Source organism: Corvus kubaryi, unplaced genomic scaffold (assembly GCF_017639235.1).
Source record: "Corvus kubaryi isolate FWS band 111438036 unplaced genomic scaffold, C.kubaryi_AGA036_p1.0 37398, whole genome shotgun sequence".
NCBI lineage: Eukaryota > Metazoa > Chordata > Aves > Passeriformes > Corvidae > Corvus > Corvus kubaryi.
In genome coordinates, this window is record NW_024581137.1 from 26,443,818 (window position 1) to 26,465,912 (window position 22,095).

A 22,095-nucleotide genomic window follows, 5' to 3' on the forward strand; every position below is an offset into this window, starting at 1 on the left:
ACCTAAGAAGCTTCTAAAACATTTAGTCTTGTAGCTGAACAAACAAGTCCAAGAATGTAGGTAAAAAGCACTCTAAGAATACAGAAGCTGTAAAAAGGTATAACAGGTATAAAAGAAAATACAAAAAATCATCATGACATCATGGTGACAGTGAAAAAAACCAGTGGGTTTCTGGTTGAGGGACACCAATATAATTTGTTGTTGGTGATGAGAAGGACAAGGAGGACCGGAGAATGGCCCTGTTCCTTTGTGTGTGATTTTTTTTTTTTTTTAGTGACAACTTTTATTGGGCAACAACTCTTTGCTTCTAAGGATTTAAACTATTAATGTTGTTTTTAACACATTGTGATGAGTCATGTGTCACTCCCTGCCTGCTTTTATTTTTGCCACAACTGGACAAAATGATAGTAACAAGTGGTTAGCAAAGTAAAATGTACCCTAAGAAAAGATAGTTTATAGTTTCACCCTTAATACCATTCAGCATCTGGCCAGCAGCTTTTGAGGGAAAACCTTTGCTTCAGGAGAAATAGAAAAATCATTCATTGTTTAACTCAAGCTTTGGGACTCCAAAGGAAATTGGATTTTCCACTCTGTAGAGTGAGACAGGCTGCAGAATCTAGAGCTTTTCAATGGATTTTGATTTGTCATGAGGATAGTATAAAATAAACATTTTCTGTGCCCGTAGTTGGCTGTTTGTTCTATCTTGTCAAATTTTAGTTTGTACTTCACCTTTAACCTTTTTACATATGGTTTATGTTTTGAACTTGAATTGTCTGGGGTTTTTGTTTGTTGGGTTGGCTTTTTTTCCTTTTTTTTGTTGTTTTGTGGGGTTTTTTTGGTGCCATATAGCTATTGAGGAAATCTAAAAGAAACCACTAATTAAGAAGTGGTGATAGCTAAGTAACAGCTGTTAAGGGCATGATTCAGCATCTCCTGCTGCAGCTAGCTTCCCCTGCGAGTTGTGAAATCTCAATCTGTCCTGTATTTGCGAAGTCCCTGGTGAAGAAGTGCAGGTAAGCAGGGTGCAGGGACTGCCACAATGGATATTGTGGTTGGTTGACCCTGGTTGGACACCGGGTGCCCACCTAAGCCACTCAGTCACTCCCCTCAGCTGCATGGGGCAGAGAAAATATAATGAAAGACTCATGGGTCAAGATAAGGACACAGAGAGATCGCTCAGCAATTGCTGTCATGGGCAAAACAGTCTTGACTGAGGGAAATTAATTTAATTTATTACCAGTCAAATATAGGGTAATGAGAAATAAACCCAAGTCTTAGAACACCTTCCCTTCACCCCTCCCTTCTTTCTGGGCTCAATCTCCAAATCTGCTTCCTTCCTCCCAGTGGAACAGGGGTTGGGGAATGAGGGCTATAGTCACATCATCACACATTGCCTCTGCTGCTCTTTTCTCCTCAGGGAAAGACTCTTCACTCTCTTGCCCTGCTCCAGTGTGGGGTCCCTCTCACGTGAGACACTCCTCCATGAATTCCTCCAACATGAGTCCTTCGCATGGGCTGTAGTTTATCATGAACTGCTCCAGTGTGCATCCCCTGTGGGGTCACAGAGTTTGAGGAATACTTCTGAAGTGGGATTTTGGCTTTAAGCTGGAGGCCCTTTTAATAGTATCTTGTGAGAAATAAGGAACCACTACTACCATCTTTTACCTGGATGTGTGGCTCTGTGTGGGATGCTCCAGCTGTGCTGTACAGGCTATTCACTGAAGAGTTGGACTCAGTGATCCTTGTGGGTCCCTTCCAACTCAGAATATTCTGTGATTCAGTTCTCACCTGTGGGAAGATAAATCCATGGTTTTTTCAGTTGCATAACCGTGCATCACATTTCATTTAACTTACAGCCCAGAAATCTGTAATGTGCTTGATATGTGTCCATTTAAAACATAAAGTCATTGTTATAGAAAAAATAAATATGCATATTAAGACTTGATTAAAAAGGGATCATTAACACTTGAACAAGGTGCTAGTATCACTTCAGATGAATATATAGAAAACATGAATATCAATATGCCTATACTTCGGAAATGAAGGATATTGGAAATGAAAGTTTTATGACCGGCAAGAATTATGGGGTTTGCCATGGAAAGTGCAGCAGAAGTTCCTAGCCTGATGAATGGAATAGAGCTGCTGAAGGTGTATTCAGTAGAGAGGAAAGCTGCAGGCCACCTGAGGCAGGTTGCAGACTGTTTGATCTGAGTACAGGGGCCAGCTCAGAAGGCCCAGCCATGCTGGTGCCGAGTGAAGTGTCCAGATCTCTGAGTCTCTGCAGTGAGTCAGAGCTCAGGGGCTTCTGCCTTGGCTTCCAGATGTGCTGCCATGAGTCTGGTGTAATCTAATAGGCAGTGACCTTTAATTGCCTTTTGGCCTTGTGGCATCAAGCTGCTACTGCCACAAATGACAATTAGTAAAATTCCTCTCATTAGACTGCACTGAACAAGGGGTAGCATGATAGTGCAGCATAAGGAAGATGTGTTTATAAAGAATATTTTATTTCTATCGCAAAAATATTCCTATGTCTGCATATGTTTGAATTTCAGAGTGCTCTGAAAGGATTGTGAAAACTAGCATTGTTGCTACTTATTTATGCAAGTTAGCGGTAGCAAAGAAGTTCTGGTTCAGTATGTTACAGGGAAGATCAAATAGAAGACTGTTTAATGGTTTTGGATAAATTGTGGCAACTCAGTTTGGACTGATTGCTTTCACCTGATTTATTTGATTTGCTACCTGTGAAATACCCAGTTTCTGTCCATGGGGAAATGAAGGCTCATTAATATTGTTGAAATAATGTCTTTCTGCTTGCTCAGCTGGAGAAAAGTCAGGCCTGCAGCATCTCTGAAGTGGTTCTGAATCTAAAAAACCAGTGGTTGTTTATGTACAAAATGTTAATTGTCACTCTGTTCTGTTCAGACATAACTAATGTGTGACTTAATTTAGATACATTAGCTGAGAATCATTGTGTTCACATGGGAAGTAATGCATTTGTCACATGTGTTTCTCATGCTTAATGCATAACATCCAACTTGACAATTTCTGCACTTGTTGGTGAGTTTAAGCTTCTTAGATCTACTGTGTAAAGTGGTTAAGCTGCTGGTTTTAACTTCTAAATGCCTCATGCTTTTTCCATGTCCTCATCTAGCTCTAGAAAAGTATCTCAGGCATGGGGAATGGGGCAGGGAGGAAGACAGAGAGAAACTGAGCTGTTCAGACTGGTAAAAGGAGATGTGAATTCTGTTTGAGCAATTTGTGAAGTCCCCAGGCAAAATCAATACGAAGATTCCTCTGCACAAGGCAGCAGCATTTATTGGAAGCTTTAATTATTTTAAAGCACTGTATGCTGGATTTGTATGGACAATCTGTAAGAACAAATGACAGACTTTTCAAAATTAGTTGCTGCATGCCATAGGGAGTAGAAGCAAATTTACATTCCAATTTTGGGAATAATAATGAAATTCTGAATAGATTGGCAATTGGTAATAGGTCAAAATTTGTATGTCTGGAAATGGTATCATTTATGTGAAAGAAAAATGTGAGGTATGAAAACTTTTACTGCAGTTTTGGGTCTAAATGAACTTCACTTTAAGGGTGGGTGTTTTGGGAAGCACGAAGATGCAATCAGTTTTCACTGGATGCTGTTCAGAGCCTGGCATGTGACTACCATTTGTCCCATTTTCAAAATCCTTATTCAAAAACCTAATGTGCTAAAAGGAGAAAAACATAAGGAGAGGGATCAGAGTCTTTTTCTCCAAGTAATTCAATAACTTTTTTGTATTTGACACAAATATAAATTATTTACATTTTTATGTGTGCACTTCATAAATTAACTGGCATGTGGCTCTAGTAGCATTTTAATTCAATTGACCAAAATGACCAGGTGGAATACAGCACCAGGTCCTCAAGAAATGTTTTATGTTGTGTACTGTGTTTTCTTTCACCTTTCGAAAGTGTGATACCCATTCAGCATGATAATCCATCCCCAAAATCATGTCTTGTGATGCAAATGATGCTGGTGGGTGGCAGGAGATCCTGCTCGTTTTGTCACTGCATTTTATAGTTCAGTACTGACTTGAAGCAGTGATCACCCTATCACTCTAGAGAACAATTTTTTGCTGTTTACTCTGGGAACCATATGGGAATAGTTTCAACAACACCTCTTTTATTATTCTCACTGTTAGTGTGAGTGTCCTACTCTGGAAGATCATTATAATGAGGAATATCATGGGGCTGGTGAGCAGTCAGGTGAGTCAGCATGTTTGAGAAGAGTCTGAAATAGGAGCTGGGGCACTGCCAGCTCCCACAGCCACCTTGTTTGTTTGCTGCTAGAACAGACAGTGGACTGATTCTCTTATTTTTTGAGTACAGAAAAGACTGTTAAACTGCAAATACTGATAATGTAACTTCTCCAAATGTCATCCTTCCAACTGCCATTGGTCATTCCAAGATTTATTTTTAATGTGATGTTCCATGTAAATCCTTGTTATTTTGGTGTAACAACACTAAAGATCTTTGGTGTTTTGGACATATTGTATGATGTGATCTCAAAAACAGTATAACATGTTAGGAGAAATAATTGGGTGCATTTTTATATGGAAATCTTAGTGGTTTTTTACTTAAATCACCATTCACTGTAAATTTTTTTCCACATTTCTCCTCCAGCTCCTCATTTTCTACATACATTTAATTTTTCTACCTTTTCACAATTAAACACATAGAACAAAAGAATGAAATCCAATGGTTCTGTTTTAACTGCCTGTATTGCACAGGTGTATTTTTTTCTAGAAGACAGTATGAGTTATGGCAATGCTTTAATGTCTGCAAATGTCATGTTTTCCAGTCAAGACTGGATGAAAACTTTGTGCATAGAGTTTCAATATTGAACAGCCTGTGAGAAGACAACTTTCTGTCAAAAGTGCAATTTTATGTCCTGAACTTTGTAAAGGTGTTTTCCTCCTTTATGCATTCTATATTTCATAATGTTAAAAATATATTCTTGAATAAGTTTCTCAAACCTTTAATGCTAAAAGTATCACTTGGTAGCAAAATTGTAAAAAACACATTCAGTGAAAGATTAATATTAGTAAAAGTTAAGGAAAAAATATGTAGGTCAGCATGGGTGAAGTAGGCGTGAGTGCCATCTGTTAAGAAAATAGTTTTCAGTATTATGTTTCCTGCAACTTCATATGTTACTTTAGTCATTTTAGACATTTTTAAATAAAAAACCCCAAACCTTTTTGTGTCTTCCTCCAAGAAATTGCTTTGTTCTATTTTTCTTTTCAGAAATTCATCAAGAGAGTTATATGAAATAAGACTTAAGTATTTTCAGAATTCATTTTATGCACTGTATGTAATTAACCACAGCTTTGATTTTTTTTTTTTTTTTTTTTTTGGTGTTGGAAGTCCTCATGGTCTAGCAAAGCCAGTGCCATATGCCAGCAGTTTAAAAACTAACACAAAACTGATGAGGGATTGGAAGGAGAGTAGAGAGAGAAGGCAAAGACTGGTGGAACTCTTTTAATACTAAGCTGTTTAAGGGGAACCTACATCACTTTTAAAAACTTCTGTTTATTGCTGGTTTTATAGCCTATAGTTAAAATCCAGCTTGTTAGTTGCTGTTCAAGTATAACCAACCTCAAGAATGCTATGAAGCAACTGAGATGTTGGATTGTACACACTATAAAACTCTTCACATTGTTGTCTGCCATCTCTGTGGCCTGCTTGCAGTGACTGGAGCTGAACTAAAAAATTATATACTCATTAGAAATAAAAAATATGAATAGTTTAATTGTACCGCCCTTTCACTGAGGTCTGATCAAGTTCTTTGTAAATTATTCATTCTCTCATACTGCTGAGGCATCCTAATTAAAACCTTCCATCTTTTAAACCTCTAAAAGTACTTGAGAATGAGAGCGTAGCTAAAGCTTTTTTTAATCACGGGGCATTTCATTTGTTTTTGATTAAATTCAGATAGATAGCTGCTAGCTTGCACTAACCTGAATCTAAATGTAAGATTAGGGACAGAGTATCTTTTCCAGAACTGTCTGGATCAATTGAAACTGCTTCCACTTTTTTGACCACCAGCTAGTGATGACCATCCCAAAGCAAAGTATGTGAACTAGTCACCGTGACAAATGCTGCTCCACTGAAGTGGATCAGGCAGGGCTCATGTGTTTGGTGGGGTTTTTTTTGGTTTTTTTGTTTTGTTTTGTTTTTTTAATGTATTTATTTTTTGGCTGGTGAACTGATCTGCAGGAAAGGACAGTAACAAATTGCTTGGGAGCAAGAATTTCTTCAATTACTTTGGCAGCTTTGAAAATGAATATGAATTTGAGTTCTAGCCTGTCAGTGGAGGAACTGAGCTGCTACTGAGACCCATAAAGGTTCTCAGCAGCTTTATATTAACTCTGAGCTCTATTGCTGGATGCAGGCCATATTTCTACATTGGGATGTCATATTGTAGTAGACTTGTATAAGCAAACTTACTGCATTAAAAACTCTTTAGGTCTTCCTTGTTCTGGGCTGTCTGTAGTAGAGTTACGTTATTCACGGCTTTCTTTTTGTGGCCAATCTCTGAACTTGCTTTTAGATTTTGTACCCTTGTAGCTAGGCAGAGGCAGGGCAAGATCTGACATGAAGTCACTCACTCTGAGATGGACCTTCTGATCGCCCCAAACATAGGTGCTACTTCTGCAGCTTTGTGTTTAGTTTCTTCCCTTTTCAAGGGCAAAAGTTCCTTTACCAGTTCTGTCCAAGTTGAGCTCCTGTGGTAACCCTAGCTGGATTTGTCTTCCCCTCCAGCATTTCAGAACTTGAGGACGTGATGGTGGGATTGTATCATTTGAGGTGGGGAGAGGGTCCCTTTTATGGTTCTTTCCTGTTCAAGAGCTACCCTTTTAACCAGAGACCCTCACTTCTGGCCTGCATCTTTTTTTTGTCTGACCCAGCTATTGTGATTGATACTTTCCCATTTCTTGTTAATTAGGCAAAACATTGCATGTAGTCATTCAGATTTACAATCTGGATTCCCACATCTCCCATCTCTCTGCTTCTAGGTCTCTTTCAGTTCATCTTTATCCTGTACCGTGAAGATAACGTTGCAGAAAACTCGATCCATGGAACCTCTTTCCTGGTTCCCATTGTCAAGGTGTTCATTACGATCATAAATATGAATGGATTTAAGACCAGCAGAATCTTCCAAGAGTAGTTCACTGTGTGCATCTGTGACTCATGGTTCCTGTCACCTGCATACATGAACGTGGGTGATGTGTGTTTCCAGGCAAAAGGACAGCTGCAGGCCTCATCGTGTCTGTCCTGGAGGAGCTCCTGCTAAAGCTTTAACATTTTTAATTTGTATTTGAAATGAACACATTTCTGTGAGAGTTTTAGATTAGATATTAAGAAGAAATTCTTTACTGTGAAGGTGGTGAGGCACTGGCACAGTTGCCCAGAGAAACTCTGTGTGTTCCAAGCCTGGAAATGTTTAAGGCCAGGCTGGATGAAGCTCTGAGCAGCCTGGTCTAGTGGAAGATGTCCCTGTTCGTGGCAGGGGGGTTGGAACTAGATGATCTTTAAGGTCCCTTCAAGCCTAAGCCATTTGATGTTTCTGTGGTTCTGTGTATACTTATTTCCTTCATGTTAGCTTTTGGGTTTTTTTTTTTTTTATTTTTCTTGAAAACCTGGAATTAGCAAACTCCTACCTTTTGGCTTTAATAATAAAAATACCACTTGTAGTACTAAGTGTCCTAAGGATACTTTATATGTAACTATTTTCTACAATGCATTTCTAAAGTTTTGATGTTTGCACATTGCTTGTTTAGAAATACAGTGTTAAGAAATTAGTGGCCCCTCACCTAAGGTGGTGTTAGAGTTAACACTGATCTGCTAACAACTAGCTGCCCTTGTTCAGAACACCACACACCTCTTTTGTTGTTTCAAGATCTAATAATATGAAAGTACTTCTGTAAGGAAATAATCTGCATAATATTTAAAAGGAAGCTGTAGTTCTACATATATAAATATTAATGTTGTAAAGCACACTGAAAAGGTGTCCTGGAGAGGACTTGGAGACAGAAGCCTCTAAAGATATATTAAGTGGATCAAGAAGAAATATGACCTTTTAACAGTTCATTGTCATTGCACTTTATAAAGTGTGTAAATGAATTTCTATGCATCCTAGGAAGAACTGAATCTTGTTACCACAGTTATTAAATAAGATTTAAATTTTGAGGTAATAGGCCTGCTTACAACGGACAAATATTAACATTCTGAAAGGGAAGCACTGTTTCCTTTGTATTTTTTTTTCTTTTAGAAATTAGTGACATACAAAAGACAAATGACAATGCCAGTGTATCATGGAAAAACAAATATCTGTGAGAGGGATCAAAATTTTTGTTTGTTTGGTTTGGTGATGGGTTTTTTGTTTGTTGTTTTTTTCTTTTTTTTTTAAAGAAGTAGATGATTCCAAAGTGTGAAAGGTAAAACAGTACATTAAAGAGGACAAAGCAGGTTTGTTGGATCCTGCCACTCTTTAATGAACATGTCTAACTCTCTTGCATGAGATAAAGAACCCGTGTTGTGTTTGCTGTTCGTACCACCCTCATGGTATTTTTCTTCAGACTTCGGTGAGGGCCTTCCAGGGCCACCAAAACTATTCCAGTATTTTTATTCGCTGTTCTACAAGAAACCGGAGATGACTGGGTTTGGGTTTCTTTCTCCATAGTTACACCAACTATGTCAGCTGGTTTAATAACATATATTGTTTTATGTCAGCCTTGATAGATTTATGCATCTCACAGCATTTTGCAGTTCATCAGGTCACAGAGAGCCAGTCTGATTTAAAGTTACACCGATGCCTTCAGTGATTTGACAGAAAATTGATGTCTTTTTCTTGATGTGCAGGCAGTTCTGTCTTAAGATCTTGAATTACTACATGCTGGCAGACTGACAGATATTTCCAGAACTAACATTGTGCCTATCAAAACTGAATCCACGAAAACAAACAGTGTGTATTTCAGTAACACTTTAGCAATAATGACTGCAGTTTTGAAAAGGAGTAAGCCTTGGGGCACAGGGAAGTGTCTTTGTTTTAGTGAACAAAGCAAAGCTTTAAGTAGTAAGAGCAGAAAAATGAAAGACAACCAAGCTCCTGCCAAATGTTTCCCACTCAGGGATGTTATCACTAAGAGATGGGCCTCTCCAAGGTTTTTAGTACAGACTGTAAAATGATACCATGTGCCTGTAATTTTCCTTACTGAAAACGATAATAAGCTTGTCTCTCTGTCTTCTATTGCCTGATCACCTTTTGTAAGGTTTTCTCTAGCTGAACAGCACTTCAGCGCACACAGGCCTGCTGCTGCTTTGTTCTTGGAGCAGAGGGAGGACTGTCTACCTCGCTGGCCCTGCTGTATGCGGTGTACCCGCTCCTGGCCTAGGGTTTGATCACAGCTCAGGAGCTGTTGTTTTCTGCTCCACCCTCCCAGCACAGAGACTGTGGACCCCTCTGTTACTGGGTCACACACTGTTTCTTGTGGTCCCCCAGCTTTTGGCTTATCAGTCGAGTGTTCAGTCCTGCCAAGAGCTGGAAGGGGCATGTGGGGCCACCTCTCAGTCATGCTAGTGAGCCCTGCGCTGCCAGGCAAGCCCTAGGCAAGACTCTTTCTGAAAGGGCTAGGGAGAGAAGAAGAATATTAATTATTTAGGACCTGACTGTGAGCTAGATTAGACCTGTTAGTTATGATTCTCAGTGGTGATTGAAAGTTGAGTGGAAAAGATACTACGAGAGCTGACTAATTACTGTAAAAATACTGTCATTACTGTGTATATTTTCTCTGTCACTAGTCACCAAGACTTTTAACATATCTATCTAGTTTATATAGCCAGTAATTTTGGGTTCTTTATACAAGTGCAATCTATCACAGATCTCCTGGGGGGATGGAAACAGTGTCAGGAGTATGCATTTTAAATGAATCATGTCGTGTGCAGTATTATAGTCAGTTTCTGTGGTGGATGTGAGGAAGAGGTGGTATTTTTATATGTACTCATATTTCAGGATGCTGAATGACCTATTTCTAAATTTATATAAGATTTTTCTAATGTAAGGATTAATTATCTGCCACAGGGGTTAGTGAAACAGCAAACATTTGCTTTGCTTCAGGAGAGTCTAGTTAGACTTGACATCGAAGCATGTTTGTTCTTTGATGTCTTTCTTGGGTTGTATTCCACTGGATTGTTTCTGGGGTTTAGTTTTGTGGTTTGTTTTCTGGTTTTGTGAGTTTGTTTGGGTTTCTTTTGCTTTCTGTGTGCTGGAACATAGGGGATTTTCTTTCATCGAGTGATGAACTTTATACATGATAAACAATCTGTTATTAAATGCAGTATGGTTGTTGTTTGTCTAGCTTTTCCCCTTTCCCTCTCTGTCTGCCTCTCTTGATTAGACAATTAGGAGAGTTTTCTTTGAACTAAATTTTCCTCTTTTGGGTCACTGACATAGCATGATTTAATTGCTACAATGGCCTCCTTAAGCAAGCAGGCTAGATGGAATTGTTTCTTTGCATCACAGACTACTTCAGAGTAGTAGTTTTTCATGGCTGATGAAAACATCTGCTCGAGAGAGGTGGTGATTTGGGCGAGCACCTATCTGATGGAAGTCAGTTCTGAAATGCTTCCTGTTATTGTTAGTCTCCCTAAGCTGTTTGAACTTTTGCTTTCAAAGATAGGTTTAATAGCCTACCAGTAAGAGTTGTTTTAAACTACTTTGTTTGTTTCTGCAAGTTTTGTTTAGTAAAGGAACTAGCTAGTAACAACAGGATTTATGTGCTTTGACCTTCAATAGTGTGAATCTTATGGTAATTGAGGAACAGCGAATACCTGCCTTGAAAAGACATCTCCAATAGTTGTACATGGTGTATCTGTAGCCTATAAATAATTCTTTCCTATTTTGAGCCAGATGAGACACTGGGATAGATTAAAGCTGGCAAATTGAACTATAACAGAGACATGAAAGCAATATTAGGAAAAGACTATTGCTTTGTTTATCCAGGCAGATGTGAGTGAATGTAATTTAATAATAGCTGCAGAGCAAAGGTTTCAGCACAAAGTCTTTTTAAATTCTGTGAAAGTCACTCAGTGTTGCTTGCAACTCTGATTTGGATTGCTCAGTTCCATGCTTGCTGTATCCACCTGACTGTTATCAGGCTTTATGTTGTTTCTGTTCTTCTATTCAAAAAACCTTAATTGACTACAGAATGAGATGTACACTTCCAGTTTTGCTTCTCAGAGTATCTACAGTGTTCCTTCACTGCTGAATCAGCTTTGTAGCAGCTATTAAGGCTTTATTTTCTTCCAGAACGGTAGCAAAAATAATTGCATAATGTTGATTTTTTTTTTTTAAACTGAAGTTATACATAATTTTTTTCTGAATTTCACTTCCCTTCTTTTGGTGAGATGTGAAAAATCTTTGAGTTTGCTATAAGCTTATTGTTTTTAGAGTTGTGAGAGATGAAACGGTACTGCAAGGCTGCTTTGAACCTGTGCAATTTAAAGGTTTGCGGACAACCTGGGATGGTACTTTTTGAAAAGAAAAGTATTCCTGTTTTACATATTATCATGTGTTTACATTAGCTTTAATTGATGTAGAATGATAAGGCTCTTAGTAGCAGATGACAAGTAGAGATAAGTGCTGTTTATTGTCTTATGGTTTAATAGCTCTAGGTAATAATATTTGATACTCATGTATTCTTAATTCTTCAAAATGCACCTGGTGAGGTCATTTGCAGAGATACTCTTGGCCTACTTTTGCAGTTGTTGACTTTATAGAAAAGAATTAGGCCAATACTTAGCACTTGTGAAAATTACTGTCCTAAATTTATTTGGATTTGCCTCAGCCTCACACCTTTGAGTTGTCTTTTTGGAGTAGACTGAAGTAAGTAGCACTGTGTACTCCAGAGACATGTGGGAGTAAATGCATTCTGAGGCCATCCTGTGGCATGGAAAAGAGCAAGTTGTAATGAATCTGAAGCAGTTGGATCATGAAGACTTTAAAAATCAATTGTAGTTGCAATCTTCCCTTTGCTAGCATAACACTACTTTTTATGCTTTCTTTAAAGTTGTAATTGCTCTTATACCTGGTGGCCTTAATTTCCACAGGTAATGTAAAATATCATTTACCTTAGAGAGAGGCCCAGTCACTGCTGCTGAAAGCCAGTCAAGTTGGGATGCGGGATCAGTGTTTTCTCACTTTCCTGAAAGAAAAGTGAGTTATTGTTGAAGGGCAGCCTGAGTTTTCTTTTTTCTTTTCTAAACTTGAAGAGAATTTTTAAAAAGGAGCACAGACTTGTTGCTGGAATATGCAGCAGTTTTTACAGAGGAGATGAGGGATCATTATTCACATACACTTTTTCATGTTCAAATCTGGAAGTCTCAAGAAGTTAAATTACTGGGAAACACCAATAGAATAAAGCACTTTGGAGAGAGAATACATTTTTCACTCGTGTATTCTTCAGGACTGGTAAGAAAAGCCTTTCCTTCAGCCCATGCAGTAATTAATTTGAAGGAATAAAGGAAAATTTAAAAGCCCAACTTTAGAAGTAGACTGACAAAATACTTCAGGTGCACTCTGCCAGATTTACCTCACCTGTCTCCTGCTCCATGTTCAAGGACCTCTTGTTAGGTAGTGAGTCATCTTCAGCTCATTTGAATTCTGGAAACGTGCCCATCTCCCTCTTTTTGATTCCAGAAGGACAAATGACATTGCCCTAGGAGATCTTAAGTACTTTCTTAGGTGGTGTAAGTCTGTGCCTCTCTGACGTCAATGTTAGCAAGTAGAGCAGTGCAGTAAAAGTGGATTCTTGTTGTCAGTCAGGTAAAGGTGAAGACCTAACATCAGCCCCTGGATAAGACTAGTCAGGACTAGCATTATTCTGGTGTTATGGACTCAATGCTTTGAGCGCTGGATGCAGTCCTGGAGTATATTTAATCCAAAAGGGATTCAGTTCCCATGTTCCAAGACTGCCCTGCAGTGCAAACCTAGTTATTACAGGAGATCTGGAGAGGAAGTAGCCCTCTGCTCTGTCCTAAAACATTAATGTAGCCAAACCTTTAGTTCATTTAGACTCCACACCAGAAACGTGATGATAGAAATATTCCTATAATGATATGGCTTCTCTCTGTGTTGAAGTCCAAGAGACCTCTAGGATTTTTTTGACTTACTTGACATTTCCAGGACATCACAACTATTGTGCTGTGTGTTCAAACAGGCAAAGGGCATCGTATATCTTAAACCTAGTGTGTCTAGGAGATATACCCACAAAGTACTGATGGCAGTAATTTTCAGTGCATTTTGCTGCAAATTAGAGCCTGTTTCTTGCCATGAACTCTGCCAATCACTGCCAAAATGCCAGATAGTCACCAATGAAAGCTGAAGGTGCTCATTCTGAACACAGAGCAGGGAAGGTAACAGGATTTTATCTGAGCAAAGTGTGTCCCAAAGTAAAGCACTTGCTGTCTGGTTTCAAGGTGGTATTTGAACAATGAGTTTGCAGGAAGAGTGTTTCTGTTCCTGTTGAGAGTGTTTGACCTCTGCTTGTTAATACAGATGTTACCATTAAACTGCTTTGCTAAATGGAGCTTGCAAGTAAGGAAGAAAGTTAATCCTTTATATTTACTCCATAGTTAAAAACCTGAGATGCTTCTAACCTGCTTTTAAAAAAAAAAAAAAATCTAAGTCTGCTTAGAGTATTAGTTCTTAATGAAATGCCACACAAATTTGTCTTCCAGACAGAAAGTGACCATACCTTCTCCAAAATGCACTACTCCTAATCTCAGTCATAATTTCAGTTTAAGGTCCATCTGTTGGGCCCAAATCACACAGACCTTGCTATCACATTGCTGTTCTGGGTTTTTTGGCCTTCATTGTGCTCACTGTCTTTGTAGCTCTCTGCTGGTTCTTGGAATATTTACCAAGCTGACTCACCTTCACTCCTGGAAGAACCCCAGGAGAGTTCCTTTCTCACCTCACTTGTGGAGGCTGTATCACAGATTTGCTCTGGAGGTAACAGAGTGTTTTTGACTAGGTAAAGTAAATGCCATAAAGAGAGATTGTGTTTCAGGTGAAAAGAGGGCATGTTGATTGAAATGTTACAGCAAACTATATTGCCAGAAAGCACTGTAGATTGGAAAAGGTCTCTGTTCAAAAGCTGAATGCTTCAAACTACAGCAGCAGGGAGAGGGGTTTTCTGCTGCAGAGTGTTGTCTTCATCTTAAATATAGCACCTGGTTTTAAGTTTGTGTTCTGTCTCTGTGGATTTTGATGTGGGTTTTTCGGGTTTGTTTTGGGGGTTTTTTTGTTTGTTTTTGGTTTTTTTTTTTTTTTTTTTTTGTTGTTGTTGTTTGGGTTTTTTTTTAAGGAAAATGAATTCTTAAAACGCACAAAATGTTTTACTAGGGATCTGAAATTACTGGTTCTCTCAGAATAGTATTTAAGCGTCTTCAAGAAAGAATGAGTGACAAACGTCAATAATCAGTGATCCCAGCTCAGGACTATTCACAGTGCAAGCAAGGGCATTGTGAAGTAGTGCCTCCCTGTTCTGGCAATGAAATCTCTCTTCTCTCTGTGGAAACTTCCTTACCTTCCTCAGTGGTTGTTCTTGGACTCTTCATAATTGTGAATTCTTTGCCTGAGACAATAAAATTTGAAGTGATACACAATGCAGCCACCTCAAGTTTTGGAAAGCATCACCCTTTTCTAATGTCCTCTATGTGTTGTTTTGTTGGGGTTTTTTTTAAGTATGCGGTTACCGTGACAACTTTTACCCATGCTGGAAATCCCTTACTGGGAGTTCCTGGCATGGCTTTTATTTGCATGTGCTGCAAGGAGCACTGTTATTAAACAGACTGTTAATTATTCTTCCAGTCACTCACTGAGACAACTGATGTGACTGTTGTTAGAGCTTTCTGATTCCAGGTGAAAGTGGTCATGCACAGCTCTATGCAGCTAACTTTTCATGCTCACTACTTTTAGGTATTACTCTTTCACGTACAGTTTCCTTTTTCCTTATAACCTGAAGGCATGCTTACTTGTTTAAATTATCAAGGAACAGAGAAAAAGAGACATATTTTTGATTACATCATCATTTTTGGAGACATTTTATTAGATATTTTCTTGTCACTTTCAGTCTATTTTGGGCTGTTTCATATAGATAGTTATTGTTTTCTTTGTGTGTCTTTATTAATTTTTAAAATTAATTTAAATCTGTAAAAAGATGCTTGATACTGTACTTTGTCCTCTGAATAAATAGCAACAATTATAATGTTTTTAGGCTCCAAAATTAATGTCCTTCCTGTTTGAGACTTGCAAATTTATCTTAAAGTGATTGTTGAATTTATTTCTTATAAAATACAGTAATGTGCTCAGCTTGTGTTACCAAAGGTTTTATTATGATTCATGCTAGAGCATGGCAACAAGAGACAGCATCTGATAACTTGGCTTTTTGTTTTTCTTTTCCCTTTTAGGAGTGTCCTTGGGATACAGATCATGCCACTGGACTGCATTTGGGTAAAGAATGAGTTCAGTGTTTCTCTGAGGAGTCTTCCAACACATTTTCCAAATTACCTTTTAATGGTGTTCTAAGTGAGCTTATGTGAAACAAATAGTATTGGATCATGAGTGAAGAAAAAAACTTTGGTGCATCCCAGAAAATGTTGTCTCCTTCAAGAAGTACTAGCAGCTGCTCCTCCAAGCAGGGAAGTCGACAGGTACTTCTTTCACCAAACTGAAAGGATTGCTGAGATTGGCGGTTACTTTTTTTCTTGAATACCTGCAAATCTCTTAAATCCTGTTTTCTTGTTGCTTACTTGTTTTATTTCATCACTTCTTTGCTTTCCTCACTTTTTTTTTTTTGTTGGTAGCAGCATCTTGTTTTGAGTCAAATGCATTACACACATTACTGAATAGCAGGCATGTGTAAAACTGGAATGCTAACAGTGCATTTTGATTTCCATCTTATTGTGTGTATGGTGTCTTCATAGTGAGATGGAGCTGCTGTAGCATCTTGTTCTCAGTGGTTTGATCCTGAAATCCCAAATCTTTTCTGTTAGGCACTACTTTTGTGGTAGAATATTGTGTAACTGCGCTGTTTATTTCAAGTTTCCAAGGAAAGGTGTGCATGCATGTATGAAAGATAATTCATTTTTCATAAACCTGACACAGGGCTTCTTTGAATGCCCATGTGTGCTGGTTGTTGCTGCAGAACTGTAGATAGGAAAATGAGTATTCATGTAACATGCTGCATCTGGGTGCCAAATGTAAAGGTTGCTTTGTTTTCTGCAGAGATTATGCTCATCTTTAAACCTCTCAGTTTCAAAAGATGTGTCTACAAGTGTTTGCACCTGACAGGTGAGGCTGCTGAAGACAGCTTTGTTTGTGGGCAAGAAATGCTCACCTGCAGCTACACTGAGAATTAAACTTAAATGTGCTCAATCCATATTTGCAAAGTCATGAGCAAAGTGCTCAACATAAACTTTTATCTGTACAAGTGCTGGCTTAGTGGAGCTCTTGAAGCTGCCTCAGGCTGAGAATTTAATTGGAATTGAGCATCCCAATCCCCCAAAAGGTTTGGAGTCCTCAGCTGTGTTTTGAAACAGCACCTGCTCTTCTAGGACTTCTGGCCCTGTTCATACAGTTGGCAAGGCAGACAAATGTCTGAACAATTTATGCCTTTTAAAGTGCTGTGCTTGTGAGAAATGCTGTGCATTTCCAGTATAGTGAACAGTGAAGTCCTTGCTCTCAGGATGTCTTTTTTGTTTTCCTGACACATTATCTTTTATATCCTCCGTATGAGATTACCTTTGAAAAGTGTAATTTAAAAGACTTTTTAAAAGGCGTTGTCTGTTCAACAGTTCATGTCTATAATGTGTTATCATGTAGTATTTAAATAATAAGATTTACATGAGTATGACTAAATCCACTGGTGTGTAACACAGCCGATATAAGGAACCGTACTTATGCCATTTTTTTGCCCTTTCCATCTGTATGTTAGTTTAAATGACAGTACTTTAGGTGATCTATTAACAAAACAGCAACAATCTAAAGTTGTATGAAACTGTTAAAAGTCCCCTAATCAAAAAAGGACCACATGTGCAATAACCTTCAGGAGCTTTTTGTTTGGATTTGTTTGGGTGTTTGTTTCAAAATCCTGGTAGAATAGTGAAATGTAATGCTGTTACTGATACTTTTTTATTAATAGTATCCTGAAAGTTTAAATTATGTTGCTGGGTACTGTGCAGGTTTGGGAGTGACATGCTATGATTTTGGTATTCTTCTCTTCATATTCCAGCTCCATGGAGGGCTTCTTATTCCTCCTTCAAACACTTGCAGCTCTCGCGCTTGTGGCTTGTGGGTTAGCGACAGAGCTGCCTGACAGATGCTTTTCTCTGTGCTGCTGCTCTGACACAGCACTTCTTTGAATCTGATTAAGTAGAAAGAAATTCTGAAAATTGTAGGGGGAAGGTGAGTTGGAGCAGGGGGAAGCTTGCCCAAAAAATAGCAGGATCTGCATTTTGAGTCTCTCTTGGTTTCCTAGACACAGACTCTTATTGCTGGTGTATGCCACACCAAAGAAGTGACCTGAGGTTGAGATGTGGAAGCACAGTAGTGCCAGGCTGCTGTGTCTGCTAAAGTTACTTACATGTCGGTGTGCTGTTTGTGTGGGGCATGACTCCTGTGATGCAGAAGATGAGCCACTGTGCTAGAAAGGAGTTGACTTAAGCAGGGCTGCAGGACTTTGAGGGATCTACTCCTTGCTTTGCTACATTTGGTGCCCGTTTCCTGCCCGATGTAATACATTTGCTGCGTGAACTGAACAGGTTAACAGTTAATCCTCTTCCACTAAGTTCACCTGCACTTTGAAACTGTATGAAAAGTTGGAGGCTACTGCCACTTCCCACCTCTTTGCTTTTCTCTGCCCCTCTCCTTCAGTTATGGAAAGGAATCTCTTCCACAGAGACACAACTCAAATTCAGTTTTGTGAGGAAAGAAAACCAGTGTTATCTTCCTTAAATTTAAATTGATTTGTGATCAAAAGAAGGTATGTTGTGCTAGTTATTTTTAAATCTGTTAACTAACTTTTAAAGTAGATCCACTAGGGAAAAGCTTTGTGACAGGAGAACCATTTTAAAAAACCTCATGTTCCATAAAAGAAAATTAAATCATTTCTGACAATTTTATGAACCGTAGCAAATGACTTAGTTGCAGCTGATGCCAACCCTTATCCTCCACAAAGCAGGTTTCTATTTTTGGCACTTTAAAATATTTGGTACAACTGCCTGCATTTTGCACTGGAAGAAAGTCTGGCACTGTCATCTGTTTTGTTCAGGGAGCTGCAACTGCAAGCATCAGTCTGAGAGCCATTCAGAATCGTTACTTCATACTTTCCCCTGAAATAATTTGCCTTAAGGAGCTGTATGGTGCAGAGTATTGCAGAAAATGAGGAGGCTTTTATTTTATCAAACAAAGAAAATTAATACATTTACCTAATGATCTACTTATCTCTGAAGACTGAAGTCTGTGGGTTTTTTTCCTCAGCCATAGACCAGGTATGGGCCAAGGAGTGTGTACAGGGGGATTTTTCAGTGCTGATCTGAAATGAGCACCTCTGGACCTGAGAAAAGTAAAGATTTTGTTCCTCCCGTAGCCTCGAGTGAAATTTCTTCCTGGGCAGCAAATGCACTGTTGATCGTTTTGTGCAGATTTTGGCCCATAATGATGCAAAATCTTTTGTAGTACTGTAATCTTAAAACACAACCAATTTAGACATCAGACGTATGCTAGAATTGTTAATGCCATTCATCTGGGAGTTTTGGGCATTTGGGGGGTGGGGGGGATGTCATTGGTTTTTTTTTTCAAGTTAGTGCCATGTTTTGGGCTATCTCTTTCAGTTCCCTATTGTGGGATAAGAATCAGCAAAAGGGAGTGTAATCTGAATGCTTTCAGGAAGTCCTGTATCTCCAATTTGCTCCTCTGCTATTTCAGAGGAATGGGTAGAGAAGATAATTGACCAGCCTGACTCATTTGCCTTCATTTTAGAGAGTAAGCAGTTTTCTTTCACTTCTGCAGCTGCTCCCAGGAATAGCCAGCTGACGCTTTTTCCTCATTCAGTGAGGTGTCAAATCTCTCACAAAACGAAAAACCTGATCAAGATCTGTAGGGTCTGGGTTGAGCAATGGATCCAAAGCAGTCAGTGTTTTTGAAAAATGTGTTTGTTCAGGTGGGGAAGGTTGGATTCTTTTGGAAGGGTGTATATGGAAGAGGACCAGTTTCTGTTATTGCATCATGGCACCTTGCATGTATCCAGCAGGCCCCCAAACTGTTAATTCTGTGAGCTTTTAAGACAATCCATTTCTAATTCAACTAATCTACCTTTATGTACAGCTGACAATTGAAGTGTGAGGTTCCCAGGGTAGAGAGATATGTAGCAGACTTGCCTTCTACCTGAGATTTGGCAGGCCGTCAAGACTGCTTGAGGGGAAGCAGTGCTCCCACTTCACCTTTTCTTCCCATTTTCACACTTTTTTATTTGAGAAGGCACATTGTAGGCCACCTTGCTGACCTGAAGAACTGTGATAAATGTGACTTTCCTGCAGGAATGTGAGAGACACCTTGTGTCTGGACTGCAGGAGAGGTCCAGGCAAAACTGGAATTGTAATGCAGGGAAGGTTGTATTCTGTATTTAAAAGTTTGATCAAAACTATTAACAGTCTTTATATTCCAGATGGGTGTAATGGTTGAGCTATTTCACAGCTGATTCCTTTCTCTTCACCTCATATACCCAATAGCATGGGTCTGTCTCATTTCAGGAGTCCCTTTCTTTCTAAGCTGATCCTTATAGAAAGATGAGGCTCCGTGGTGACTCACTGCAGCCTTTTTGAGTACTTAAAGGAGCATATAGAAAAGAGAATGAATATTTACACAGTGATAGGACAGGAGGGAATGGTCATAAACTGAAAGAAAGGAGATTTAGATTAGCTGTTAGGAGATTTTTTACTGTGAAAGTTGTGAGACAACTGGAGCAGGTTGCTCAGAGAACTTTTGGATGCCCCACCTCTGGAAGTGTTCAGTGCCAGGTTCGATGGGGCTCTAAGCAGCCTGGTCTAGTGGAAGGTGTCCCTGCCTGTGGCAGAGGGGTTGAAACTTAGATGATCTTGTAGGGTCCCTTCCAACCTGAGATAATCTATGATACTGTGAATCTTCCTTGATTGAGATCAAATTTCTGCTTGTCTCTCTGCAAGGTTCTTCTGGCTAGTTTCAAGAAGAAAGAAACAAGACCATAAACACAACATTTTTCATAATCTCGCAGCTGTTCCTGTTAGTTCTTAATTAGAATTCTATAACAAAATATGTTCCCTTGTAAAAATTTTGATTAGGACAACTGCACTTTTGACTTGTGTTGAGGTAGTACAACATTATTGGATGGTCTGTAAGGTGTTGATTGCCAGGAGCTGCTCAGCCCCACATTTCTACTGCTTCTAGCCTGTTGTGTGGTAAGTGTTGGGAGACTAAACTCAAAATAGGAAAGCAGAGCAGCTTTCCAGTTTCTTATATTAAATGAAGCACAAGGAAAATAACAGAGATATAATGGAGTGCCACCAATAGTGTGGTGGAATTAATAGATGCCTTTTCAAGATGGTTTGCTTGTAATGCCTTACTACACAAGTAATGAGCATATTACCTGATGTAATTTTTTTCTGGGTTTATAGAGGTGACGTTTAAGCATTCTGAAGATGGATAAATGAGGACAGCTAGCACACTTGCTGATTTTTTTTGTATAATTTTGTTTCACTTTTCAAGGTTTTTTTTAGCCAGTCAAGTTCTTTTTGGGAATACTTCCCTATGTATCTTACAGGGAGCACCATGAGTACTTACCTACCTGGAATAGTTCTCTTTTCCCTAAAGTGTTTCACACGTGTCCTTTTTGTTATTATACTCTATGTATTAAAGTATTCTTTATCTTTTTGAAATATAAAGGGATGGTACTAGCACATACCATTTCCTGTCAGTTATTTATAATTCTACATCTGCCAAATCCTGGCAATAAATAATTCATGAGATCTCTGAAATCTTGAAACACATGTGACATTGTCATTTGTAGTTGTTCCATAAATAAAAACTGTAAAAATACTGTGAGATTTAGTCTCTTCTCTGTTATATTGCTGCAGGGTCTTTCATTTAAGAGTTACTGGTGGCAAAAGATTCTCTTTTAATTGGAGTTGTATCTGATGAAGGGTGACTTCTATTTTTCTTATAGTTTCCATTCATGTCATGTTCCTCATAGTACTTGAGTTACTTCCCTCACTTTTTGATTTGTTTTCAGTTTAGTTTGATTTAATTTATTTTATTATTTTTACTTTAGGGAGGCTGCAATTTGTACCAAACAAAACCTTGAGTTACTGAGTATGGGCAAAAGAGTTTTATAGAAAAAAAGGTCTTCATTTTCAGTGTCTCATTTTTTGCTTCATAACCTACAAAACCTATCCTTTTAACATGGGCTGTTTCTGTCTCTGATGACAGAAGGTTTTCTGCTAAATTATGGCTGTTTGCTGTGGTTATGCACTGTGTGTATGTACATGCAGGAGAAGATACATATAAAATTCTGGCAAGCACATAAATTCAATGAAGGATGTTGTCATAAAAATTGTGTTTTGTTTAGTGATGTTGTTTCTATCAAAATTAAAAAGAACCATATCTCTCTGATGATATGTAACGAAGTGTACAGATGGATCCTTGGTTATATTTCAACATCAATTGGGTTTTGTCTTTTTATCTTATAGCCTTCTTCTTCTTGAATCTCTCTTTACAATTCAGTTCTTTGGAAGAAATAAGATCTACATTTGGATTTTCTGTTTAAGCAGGACAGCTGGGAAATTGTAGAAGGACTCCGCGGAGCAATGAATTGTACCCAGGAGCCACAGAAGCAGGAGGGCTGCTTGCTGAAAAAGAGGAAATGGCCTCTGAAAGGCTGGCACAAGGTAGGAAAGGAATGTGTATCTGAAGGCTTTATGCCACGTGAGTGGGACTTACTTGGTGTGGTTTTGTGA

The 22,095-nt window shown here is 38.7% G+C and overlaps 1 protein-coding gene across 5 annotated transcripts in view; it reads left to right on the top strand.

Moving 5' to 3' along the window:
• Nucleotides 1-22,095, top strand: part of OSBPL3 (oxysterol binding protein like 3) — an 85,920-nt gene that overhangs the window by 24,993 nt on the left and 38,832 nt on the right. For 3 of the 5 annotated variants that reach the window (XM_042043114.1, XM_042043117.1, XM_042043115.1), the window contains exons 3-4: nucleotides 15,517-15,759; nucleotides 21,907-22,026. In XM_042043114.1, the coding sequence (XP_041899048.1) occupies nucleotides 15,667-15,759; nucleotides 21,907-22,026 (213 nt within the window). In that variant the 5' untranslated portion in view covers nucleotides 15,517-15,666. The remainder of the gene's footprint in view (nucleotides 1-15,516; nucleotides 15,760-21,906; nucleotides 22,027-22,095) is intronic. The other 2 variants (XM_042043116.1, XM_042043118.1) reach the window with 1 other exon arrangement.